The 12,596-nt window shown below is 38.4% G+C and overlaps 1 protein-coding gene across 9 annotated transcripts in view; it reads left to right on the forward strand.

Moving 5' to 3' along the window:
• The window catches only part of ZEB2 (zinc finger E-box binding homeobox 2), a 131,845-nt gene that overhangs the window by 116,045 nt on the left and 3,204 nt on the right, over positions 1-12,596 (forward strand). For 7 of the 9 annotated variants that reach the window (XM_032356191.1, XM_032356193.1, XM_032356196.1 and 4 more), the window contains 4 exons: positions 569-783; positions 3,428-3,536; positions 4,469-6,438; positions 7,872-8,052. In XM_032356191.1, the coding sequence (XP_032212082.1) occupies positions 569-783; positions 3,428-3,536; positions 4,469-6,438; positions 7,872-8,052 (2,475 nt within the window). Of the gene's footprint in view, positions 1-568; positions 784-3,427; positions 3,537-4,468; positions 6,439-7,871; positions 8,053-9,625; positions 11,753-12,596 lie in introns of those variants that run through there. The other 2 variants (XM_032356198.1, XM_032356197.1) reach the window with 2 other exon arrangements.

The raw sequence follows: 12,596 nt of genomic DNA on the forward strand, positions 1-12,596 counted from the left end.
TTAGGGTATTGTGAAATTTTTTTTTGTCAGCAAATTTGTGTCATTTGTACATCCAATAAAGAACAAGAACAATTAGAGCCTATTTCTAAGAGATAAAAATATCGAAATTGATTCCAATGTTTCTGAAATATTTCACTTTTGAGGAACCAAAAAAAAAAAAAAAAAAAAAGTTGAGAAAGAGTGACCCCTCGCCTTCCCTTTCTTGTTTACTGACACCTGAAACAGCTCTCTGGCCGGCTGTGAATTCCCGAGTCGCATGTGACCAAAGGTTTTTACCACGAACTGTCAGTCACCTAAAGAGAATTTCCTCATTTATCAGCTGTTTAAATTTCCCCCCAAAAGCGCCAGTAATTAATTAACTTCCCAGCGCAGTGTGAGCTGATTCCGACAAGTCCGCGCCGGGTGTGCGAGGGGACCGGCGGGCGCGGAGGCCGAGCGCGATGATGGCGCTCTCGTGGAGCAGATTGCAGTGATTCCTGTCATACCAGCCCGGGCAGGCAGCCCATTAGCTGCCATTGATTTACTGACCTTTTGGCCTGCTTCTCTCCCTCTCGTCTCTCGGCTACAGACCTGCCACCTGGAACTCCAGATGCTTTTGCCCAACTGCTGACCTGCCCCTACTGCGACCGGGGCTACAAGCGCTTGACATCACTGAAGGAGCACATCAAGTACCGCCACGAGAAGAACGAAGAGAACTTTTCCTGCCCTCTTTGTAGCTACACGTTTGCCTACCGCACCCAGCTCGAGCGGCATATGGTGACGCACAAGCCAGGGACAGATCAGGTGGGGGGTTGGTTTTAAGTGATTTCTTTCTATAATAACCCCTTAGAGAAACGATATTGCTTTGATTGGCAATCATTATTAATTTTTCATGGCATTTTGAAGATGCAGATCTTTTAATGGTAATAGCTTTAATTGAGGTCTAAATGATTTTTTGATGGTCTCTTCTAATATGATTTAATAGTCTTATGTTCACGATCGAATGAGTGTGTTAATTTCTAATTTAGAAATTTTATTTGCACTTTAACTTGACTTTAGTTTCATTTTTATGTTCCACAAAAAAGTGAATGAAATCGTAGCATTTTAATTATACATTATTAAACATCTCAGCAATTTTAATTCCATTTTTCACCTAGTTTTACTCAGAATTTTTTTTTTCATATAGGATCTAAGTCAGAGTAAAGGAAGTGTGTTTTTCTTTCATTTGTCATATAATACCTTCACGTACTTAGAGTATTTTTATAAGCTGCTACTAGTTTCTGAAATCTAAGTAAGCATTTTTTTTTAAATCAAAAAGACATATTACACGTCTGTATAGGTATAAAATAAACTGGATTGATACTACAATATTGGACCTACATTTTAAATGATCCCTTTTGATTTGCATGCCTCTGGCTAAACATTAAGCTTGTTCTGCCTCATTTGGTTGACTTGTGTTAAAAATAAAAACTCTGTTTTGAACAGGTAAGCGTAGCTTCTAAAATCCTTAAAATGTTTGAATAGGATCGATTCACAGTGTCCCTTCCATGTTTTAGCAACACTGCTCTTTCTGCCCTCCTGGGAGAACTGACTGCAGGTTGATCTTATGTGTTTGAATGGTAACAGAAATGGTGTGTCTGAAGTCCCAATAACTGGCCTTACCCATCTGGAAGCCTCCTATTTAAGCCTCGCTACCGTATCTGTTTAAAAAAAAAAAAAACGATTTAACAGGATATTCTGTAACATTCTTATGTTTCTTTTTTCTCGTGGGCATTATTTTCTTTGATTGAGGAAAATGAGAATAACCAAACCCAATCAAGAAATGGTGATGATGCTATATTATGGAATTTTACTATTATAATAGAACAGCTCAGGAAAATCATTCCATTCAGATCTGATTGGGCTTGTCACCTTCGAACCTTTTTCGAAGTTCAGCTACAAAAGCTATGCTCGCATAGTTACACTTATGTAACAGTTTATCTCCCCTTGCTTATAGGAACAAAAACTCCAGGAAAAAAAAAAAGTGCCTAGATATTTATCTAGCATAACTGCTTTAAATTTCACATGCAGAAGTGTGATTGTGTTGGCGCATTATGAATGGTAGCTTTGGTGTTGAAAAGTCCCCTCATTTGCTCATGGCATTTACAATTAGTAAATTAAAATGATTGTATCATATTAACAGTGGCACAACTAAAGTTTATAGTAGTCCTCTGAGGGCTGTGGGGGGAGACAAAGCAGCTGTTGCTGTTTGTTTATGCAACTCAGCAACATATGAGCGCTGGTCCCTCAATGGCGCTCGGCGGGCTGGGCTCCGCTTGATCTTTGAAGGTTGCTGCTGTTTGAACAAACCTCCCTGTGTCCCATGTAACACCATCTGTCTCACTAGGAATGTGGGAAGATTCAGCACACCCTAGCAGTTGTCATACCGTTTCTGTGCTGTCTTTTTGCAAAAGGCTTTTGTGTCATTGCTGCTTGAAAAAGGCTGACCTCCTACCTTGAGCATCCAGAGTGGATGACTGTATTTTTTTTTTTTTTTTTTTTTTTTAGAATTCTAAGTCACAGTGCTTTTTTTCTCTTGTTCAAAAAGGTCAGCTGTGTTTGATTATATCTTTGCTGCTTTTAACTTGTCTTTTCAGCAAACTTTTTTTTTTCTTTTTTGTCCCTACTCCCTAGCACACTACTAAAAAGGAAAATGAAAAGTCGTTGAAGTCCTTCCTACTGGCCTGTGATAAAACTGCTCAAGCAGCTATAACCCAAGATGTTGTCTCTTACATTTGATAATGAATCAAATCTGATATGCAACACGTCAGGAAAAACAGGGTTTACATTTGCTACTAGCACAGTGAATGGGATATTTAAACATGCTTATCACATAATGAAATATTTATAGTCAAGAATTTTTTTTGTTTATGTATGTGTGCTTATTTTTTTCTCCTTTATAATTGATATTGCTTTAGCGTGAGCTATACTTTTACCCCGATACAGAAAATTTGATAAAATTAGTTCTTTGCATGGGGAGTTTTTTTGGAGACTACTTAGAATTTTTCAGGATAATATTTATTTTTTTCCTTGACAAAACAGTTGCATTCCAACAGGGAATCTTCAGATTTTAGAATGTGCACTAAACACAGAGAACCACAAACATCTTTACAATTATACTTTCTCATCTCCAAAGGCTCAAAGAAACATTTTGGAAAAGAGACTACAGAGATAATTCTAAAGCAAGTGTTGGATGCGCATGTGAAAGCACTTTTTTTTTTTTTATTTGTTCCGATTTTATTGCCAACATTATCACTTTTATTGCAACTCTGAAAGACTGGGCAAATAAATAAACATGCACTCAAACCTTTTGGCCTGTCTAAAAAATGGAGGCCTTTTAAAAATATTTGTAACAAATTTCCTTTGTTCCTCCCACACAAAACTGATGTCAGTCTTTCCCCTTTTATAGCACCAAATGCTGACCCAAGGAGCAGGTAATCGCAAGTTCAAATGCACAGAGTGCGGCAAGGCTTTCAAATATAAACACCATCTGAAAGAACACCTGCGAATTCACAGTGGTGAGTAGCAGAGGTGCCGGTGCTCACATTTGCATTTTGTTTCATTAGGGGAGTTTTAAAAGATTGTTTAAAATTTACGCAATCCTGTTTGTAGCTTTCTGGAACTAGCCTTTTATTTCACAAACTACGTGAGCCTGCTCAGCCTTCATGAGACCTGTGGTACCACCAGTGGCATGATCTTACAAAAAGAAAAGCCATGTTTAGACTTCCTAAAAATCGCCAACGCTTTGATTTATTACAAAATCTAGAGGCTCCTTTTTGGTCCTTTCAAATGCTCTTCTACAGATTAAATATTTTTGACCTGAAGAAACTCAGCTGGCAAATTTTGAAGGGTGTTCATTTTTGATACCTAACCATGAAAGAAAACGTTGAAGAATTTTGGATGAGAGCTTTTGTATGATAAATGTTCCTTGATTCCTGGGAGCTGTATATTACAGAACAACATCCGACCACTGAGATTTCTTCTTTATAACTATTTTGATAGCTCTGCCAAGCATTTTATTACCAAATTGGATGCTATTCAAAGGACTAGTTGGATTGGTAGAATCAATGGAATCTCTACAGAGTTGATTAAAGCCATGGCGACACTTCCCTTTAAATACTGTGACATCTTTATTGTGTTATTGACCACACATTAATCTGACACTCTGTTTAAATAGGAGGCTGCCGATGGCAAGACGAGATTTGGGATCTTGGCTGAAAAAGGCATAGATAGCCCTCACCTTCCACTGCTAACATCTTGAATTATGTCCTCTCAGGGTAGATAAAGCCCAGAAACAGTTATGGCCACATAATTCTAAGCTAAGCACCTAGAATGTGGAGGTACCCCATTGTGTTCCTTCCCTTTGGTTTCACAGACTCTTGTATCGGTAGACAATTGTAATCATTACCCAGCTGAAGAAATGTAATGTTGATTTTGATTATCATTTTAGGTGAAAAACCGTACGAGTGCCCAAACTGCAAGAAGCGTTTCTCCCATTCTGGTTCCTACAGCTCACACATCAGCAGCAAGAAATGTATTGGTTTAATCTCTGTAAATGGCCGAATGAGAAACAATATCAAGACGGGTTCTTCCCCTAATTCTGTTTCTTCTTCTCCTACTAATTCAGCTATTACCCAGTTAAGAAACAAATTGGAGAATGGAAAACCACTTAGTATGTCTGAACAGACAGGCTTACTTAAAATTAAAACAGAACCACTAGACTTCAATGACTATAAAGTTCTTATGGCCACACACGGGTTTAGTGGCACTAGTCCCTTCATGAATGGTGCACTTGGAGCCACCAGCCCTTTGGGAGTTCATCCATCTGCTCAGAGTCCAATGCAGCACTTAGGTGTAGGGATGGAAGCCCCTTTACTCGGATTTCCCACAATGAATAGTAACTTAAGCGAAGTACAAAAGGTTCTACAGATTGTGGACAATACGGTTTCCAGGCAAAAAATGGACTGCAAAGCTGAAGAAATTTCCAAGTTGAAAGGTTATCACATGAAGGATCCATGCTCTCAACCTGAGGAACAAGGAGTTACTTCTCCTAATATTCCACCCGTAGGTCTTCCAGTAGTGAGTCATAATGGTGCCACTAAGAGTATTATTGACTACACATTAGAAAAAGTCAATGAAGCCAAAGCTTGCCTCCAGAGCTTGACCACTGACTCAAGGAGACAGATCAGTAATATCAAGAAAGAGAAGCTACGTACTTTAATAGATTTGGTCACTGATGATAAAATGATCGAGAACCACAACATATCCACTCCATTTTCTTGCCAGTTCTGTAAAGAAAGCTTCCCTGGCCCCATTCCCTTGCATCAGCATGAACGTTACCTTTGTAAGATGAACGAAGAGATCAAGGCAGTCCTGCAACCTCACGACAACATAGTCCCCAACAAAGCTGGAGTTTTTGTTGATAATAAAGCCCTCCTCTTGTCATCTGTACTTTCTGAGAAAGGAATGACAAGCCCCATCAACCCATACAAGGACCACATGTCTGTACTGAAAGCATATTATGCTATGAACATGGAGCCCAATTCTGATGAACTGCTGAAAATTTCCATTGCTGTGGGCCTTCCTCAGGAATTTGTGAAGGAATGGTTTGAGCAACGAAAAGTCTACCAGTATTCAAATTCCAGGTCACCATCACTGGAAAGGAACTCCAAGCCGCTAGCTCCCAACAGTAACCCTCCCACAAAAGACTCTTTATTACCCAGGTCTCCCGTAAAACCTATGGACTCCATTACATCACCATCCATAGCAGAACTCCACAACAGTGTGACGAATTGTGATCCTCCTCTCAGGCTAACCAAACCTTCCCATTTTACCAATATTAAACCAGTTGAGAAATTGGACCACTCAAGGAGTAATACTCCCTCCCCCTTAAATCTTTCCTCCACATCTTCTAAAAACTCCCACAGTAGTTCTTACACTCCAAACAGCTTCTCTTCCGAGGAGCTCCAGGCTGAGCCTTTGGACTTGTCATTACCAAAACAAATGAAAGAACCCAAAAGTATTATAGCCACAAAGAACAAAACAAAAGCTAGCAGCATAACTTTAGACCATAACAGTGTTTCTTCATCATCTGAAAATTCGGATGAGCCTCTAAACTTGACTTTTATCAAGAAGGAGTTTTCAAACTCAAATAATCTGGACAGCAAAAGCACTAACCCAGTGTTCGGCATGAACCCATTTAGTGCCAAAACTTTGTACACAGCTCTTCCTCCACAAAGCGCATTTCCCCCTGCCACTTTCATGCCACCAGTCCAGACCAGTATCCCTGGGCTCCGACCATACCCGGGACTGGATCAGATGAGCTTCCTACCACACATGGCCTATACCTACCCAACTGGAGCAGCTACTTTCGCTGATATGCAGCAGAGGAGAAAGTACCAGCGGAAACAAGGATTTCAGGTAATGGGACCTACCCTTTTTCTCTGAACAGAGGAGACCTTGAAAATTATACTACGCCGGGTATGTGCATGCGGGGTGGAGGGAGTCTTAGTGAGAACAAAATCAAGTGCTGTCTTTTCAGCAGACAGCAGACATGACAGAGTTGCTTTTCACTTGAACCTCAAACCGGCTGGGCTAGACAAACAAATGGAGAATCAGAGGAACACAGAGCTATGGGAACACGGCTGCCTTACAAAAGATAAAGAGCTTCAGACTTATTTTTGAGGCTTATTTAGATTGATCTGTATGCTTTTAGAATTATACGGCGCTAACGGTATTTGACAGGACTTCCACAGAGGCTAAAGGTTAGCGTCTAGAACAGTACCCTACTTGTGTAAATGTTCACAGTTCACAGTCTGCAATAAGACACGTATGAGTCTGATATGTACTTGGTTTTATAGAAAATAGTGTATTTTGGAGACTATTTTAAAACCCATTTTGCACATTCCACTTGACTTCTGATGGGCCTTTCAAACCAGTGAATGATTTATGGTTTTCCAATCCAAATGCAGGTATGTTTTAACAACATGAAGTATAATCCCTGTTTGCAAAATAGGAGCATAAGTAGCCGTGCACCTCTGTAACAGCTGTTCCAGGCTTCCAATTTACAGTACATCTGCCCTCTTTGTAAATGTATTTAAGCCTATTTAATCTCTTCTAATATTAATTAGTGCAAACGTAGTCTAAGAAAACGGAACTGTGAGCTAGCAAATGGAAATGTATATTATCATGCAAGTTTGTACTCCTTTGGATCAAGACAAAATAAATATCAAGAAATTTAATAATTTACTGATCCACATTCATTATTGCTCAATGCTGAAGGCTGTTTTAACATAGATAGAACATTGATAAAAAGTGTTATTAATATTCCCTATTTCAAATTAGAAAATTAAATATAAAAATATAGCTTGAGGCCTTTAGTTGGTAGACATACATTTAAATGGATTGCATAATAATAACATTTTGTACCTAAATATAAAATTCAATTAAAATGGGGTTTCTACAGCTACAGATCATTTCTAAAGTTAACCACATTGAAAAATACACAAATTCTGATGTTTGATTTTCACTTGTGGATATTTCATGATACAAAGGAAACTGAGAATTTTAGAAAATTTTATGTTTTTCTGACCTTCAGAGTTGACCATTTTTTACCCTTAAAAAACAATGAGCTCTACCATCCAGGATGGAGCAGGTTTCTATTTTGGTTGAAAGGTGAGACCTCATACATTGTTCATGGAAAGTAGTATTTGTTTTTTGTTTTGTTTTGTTTTTTAAATGAGATTGACTAATAGCAAGCACTTTTGAGGTTCTCCAAATGTCAGCCTACGTGAAATTGTTTGGTGTAAACACAAGGAGAAGCGACTATGTTGAACTATGTGATTATATCACAGGGAGAATTGCTTGATGGAGCACAAGACTACATGTCAGGCCTAGATGACATGACAGACTCCGACTCCTGTCTGTCTCGAAAGAAGATCAAGAAGACAGAGAGTGGCATGTATGCATGTGACTTATGTGACAAGACATTCCAGAAAAGCAGTTCCCTTCTGCGACATAAATACGAACACACAGGTATGAGTGACTTTGACTAGCTAGTTAGAGCTTCCCGGCCTGCTGCACATTTCATAATATTTAATGAGTACACTTGTGCGACATAAGATGTAGCATATGCTGATACCTTCAACAAGGAAGAAATAATGCTTTTGCCTAGCTCCGTAGGACTTTTTTGTTGCCTGTTTATTGGATCATTCATGTGTTTATGAGTGTGCTTGTCTTCCTATCTTTCAAGTTAATCTGTAAGCCAAATTCACGGATCCTGTCGAAGGTACATTTAAGTGGCCAGGGCCAGGAAATGGCATGACACAAGCCAGTTATTGAAAATATGTTCAAATTCTCAAGTTGCAGTGGCTCTATGTAAAGATTTAATGAAAAATTCAGTCAGTGATGTATTCGATTTATCAGCCAAACTTCAAGTAAGCTGCACCTTAGAGGTGGTTCTGTTTAGTCTTATAAATTGGCCATTTTTTTGAACCCGGCGGAAGTGTTAGTACTGTGAGAGAAAAAGGTATAAGTAAAGTAATATGCCAAATGAGCTACGGAAACTACTTCTATTTGGAAGACTAAAATAAAACTTTCTAAATTTAATTAGCTTATTTCCAATTCATGCATTACTAATTAGGAACAATTATACAGAGTTGACAAGATAGCAGCCTAGTTCTTCCTTACGAGTAGTGAGATAGTGGGTTAATTTTTGAAAAGAAAGGCAAAGGACCGTAATGCGGAGCGATGTTGGTTCCCACGATCCAAGATCCGATGTGCAGCTCCGCAGTGGAGCTGCACCTGTGCTCACTCCCTCCTCCTCCTCCTTCCTCCACCTTTACCCACAAAGCAACCCAGCCTCCGGGTCCAACTTTTCTCCTCTACAAATTTGGCACACTGTCCTGGCTCTCAATGGGAAAAGAAAGAGTGTAGGATCTCAATGAAAATATTGGCAGGGGGAAATTATATAAAAACTCACTTTTTAAATGAGAATGTCTAGTATCAAACATTTTAATATGGAGTGAAAAAATTAGCCTAACAGTGCTCTTGGGGGGAAAAGTGGTGAAAAGACCAAAAAAAAAAAAAAGATAAAAGAAGAAAGGGCAATAATGTGAGTACTACCCGCTGTATTCTGACAAAGTATGTGGCTTTTTAGTGATTGGAAACTACCCTTGGGGAGCAGTCCTCCTCCTCATATTCCTTCTTCCCTCACTGAGCATGTGTCGGAGGCAGCCTGAGAGTGGGAAGAAGCGGGGGGAACAGGAGGTGCTGGAGGATATTGGTGAAGAGAACCAAGTTGATACATAACAGTACCCCAGTAATCTCTCTTTCTTCAATGATCTGATATTGTTATTCTTTTTAAAGTTCAATTAAAGATACGTTAAAGACAGCCTAGTTTGAAAAGCAAGTCCCAATAGTTTCTATACGTGTGTGATATAATTCCGTGTTTGAAATGCCAAAATTTTCCTAATTTTGTCTTTTATCAGAGATATCTATAGATGTTTTCTTTAGTACCAAGTCCTATTTAAATATTTATGAAGGTATTTTCATATCTAAATTTAATATTTTAATCAACCTCAAATATATTTTGTATTTCATTATTCAGCTACAATAGGCACATCACTGAAGGCATCTTTCCCTCTCTGATTGGTTTTATTATATGACCATATGCAAACTCTATCATTTACTACATGGTGAGTGTAAAACTTTTATTTTAGTGAGGGCTATCATACATATTGACATCGCGTCAATATCTTTATTTCTTATAAATGAGATAGTCCATAAACTTCATAGGCATATAGACAGTTGAGAGACCCAAAAGTTGACAAACATAAATATGCATAATCAATCTGAAAATGATGCTGTATTTAAAAAAATAAAAATAAAGTGCCTTGGTTCTTTAAGATGTGAGATCTGCTGCCTAGAAGTAATGTATAGCAACAGGATCCTAACCATCCAATGACTTCTTTAAATGTGTGATTAATTATCCTCCTGTTGGCTTCCTGGCCTATCGAGTTTCTAGTGTGTTGACTTTTTGGTCTCTTGACCAAACATCTCATGACATTACTGCTGTCAGTGTATTAGATTCCATCACCGTGAAGTTCTTCATGAATTTTCTAGCACTGTGATGTATGTAAAAATTTAGTCCATTTTCCTTTCCTAATTGGGCCCCAGAAGCCTTCCATTTATTTATATTAAGTATTAGTAATAATTTGAGAATGTACTAATGTGAAAATTGTACATGAGAACAGTCTCTGGGTTGATTGATTCTAAGATTGGGAAATCAAGTTGAATCGTCATTTGATTATGGGCTGATTTTACAAATGTGTCATCGATAAAGTGTGTTTGTTACACCTGTCCACAATTTAGCATGGCTGAAGTTAAGAAGGAAATTATGAACTGCTTTTTCTTGAGATCTTGTGCTCTTTTACCTTGAACTGTTTAATTTATTTCCTAGGCAGACACCAAAGACATAATGCTTAATTTTACTTAATGATGGCGTATTGCTTGCTTGCTTTTCCTGGGGCCTGGACTGGGATCAGGATTGGGAAGTTGACTTCAGTGGGATTAATTGTCACAAGTCAGGACAGTGAAACAGAAAATCTGAAACTCCTGTTAGGCACTGTCACGAACTCATTTGTATTCCACTAAAATTTAAATCTGACATTTATTGAGTACTTTTTCTATTGAGACATATTGTGGTAGGTACTCTTAAACCTACCTTATTCAGAAAAGTAATAAAAATGTTTCTACTTTTGCATAGATAAAGTCAAAGTTTTAAATAAATTACCAGTCAATTTTGTTTCTCAATTATATGATAATATTTTTCATACCACAAACCTTCCATTTATTAACTTCAGTTATCATTCTAGCTGTCAGGTGAATCATGAACCTTGAGATTAGGGAAAAAAATTACCCTAAAAAGTTTGATTCACTCAATGTCAACTTGGGTATATTCTGAATCGTGTTCATGTGGAAATTTAATTCCAGGAATCTTGACTTGAAGCAGGTAAACCAAACAAACAAATTAAAAAGAGATGAAATTCCAAGGCTGTTCCTACTTAAATTGAACTTACTAAATTCTTACCAGCGACACTTCTGGAGAGTACTAGAATATTTAGTGCAAGTTTTAGCTCAGTCCCCCAACCCACCCCCCAAATTCTGTCCTTTGCATGGTGTAATAGCTGCACATTTTATTCCTTCAGATTGTCAGTTCGTACTATAGAATTAATGTATTTCTATTATTAGCATGTTGTTTGTTATTGATTGAATTCCCTGAAAATTGATCGCCTGTAACCAGAATACCTATATAATAGACTGCAGCTTAATGAGCACCCCCCATGCATTTCTAACAGGCCTTGAAACTTGTCCTGGAGAGTGTCTGTTCTCTCTCAGGACACTGCTCTGTGTTTTGTTCCTTTGGAAAAGAGAGAGCCATTTCAGCTGTGGTCACTGTGATGTTCATTCACGATTATTCACAGCCCATCCATGAAGTCACCTAACTCTCTCACCTCCTGTGCTCCTGAGCTGATGAGACATCCAAAGGATGTTATAGGACAGTTCTCCCTACGCATGCTGTAGCAACTAAAGCACCGAGAAATTTTTCATCTACAATTTCTCTTCTTTCCATTCAGATTTACTTCTTCCATGTACTCTGCTCTTTATCTTGCTTACCACTTGGGGAGTTATTGAACGTGTACTGATAAAAACAAATAAAATTATCTAACATTAATTGAGTGCTTACTACGTGCAATCCTTGTACTAACCATTTTAACTACATTACCTCTTTTACTCCTTATGCCTGGGCCACATGTTAGGGCCCCCAAATGACCTCCTTTATGCCAACAAGGACCCTGATCCTCAGAGAGGTTAATATGCCCGTGTTGCACAGCTAGTTGTAAAAGACACATTCAAACTGAGGCAATCAGACTCCAAACCGTCTCCACGATCTAAACCAGCACCATCCTGCCCCTGTGAATGAACCACTGTCTGACACGTCTTATCCTTGTCCCTGAGAACATCTTTTTCTTTAAGGTCCAAGTACACACAACAGACCAAATCTGTGCATCATAACTTGAAGTTTTCTGGAAGGCCAGACCTCTATCTTTTTCCCAAATATACTTCTGCTTCCTGCTAAAGGACCTTCCCACCATGGTGGTCTTATCGAATGGAAAACACCCTGTCTTTCCAAACTCTTGGCACGCCGTTGGATTTCCCTTTTCTGTTATCCAGTTGGCCTCATTCAAAACATCTTTTCTAAGAGCTAAGAAGTGGTTCTTGTGTGGTTTGAATTATGCCTTTTTTTTCCCTTCAGGCCATTAACTGCCTTGAAGTAGATTACCAGAATCTTCCCTATTTCCAATGCAATGAGTAGTCACCCACAAATATTTTTCTAATTTCTTCTCTTGCAGGTAAATAACTTCCTATTCCAGAACTTAGTACTTGCCTTACCACATCCGTCATCACTAAATTTATATTGGACATTCCAGTAAGATAAAGACCATTAATGAAATAACATACAGCAGCCTACAGCGTTTTCTAAATAGTCGATTGCCCTAGAGGCATTCAATAACATT

Source organism: Mustela erminea, chromosome 8 (assembly GCF_009829155.1).
Source record: "Mustela erminea isolate mMusErm1 chromosome 8, mMusErm1.Pri, whole genome shotgun sequence".
Taxonomy (NCBI): domain Eukaryota; kingdom Metazoa; phylum Chordata; class Mammalia; order Carnivora; family Mustelidae; genus Mustela; species Mustela erminea.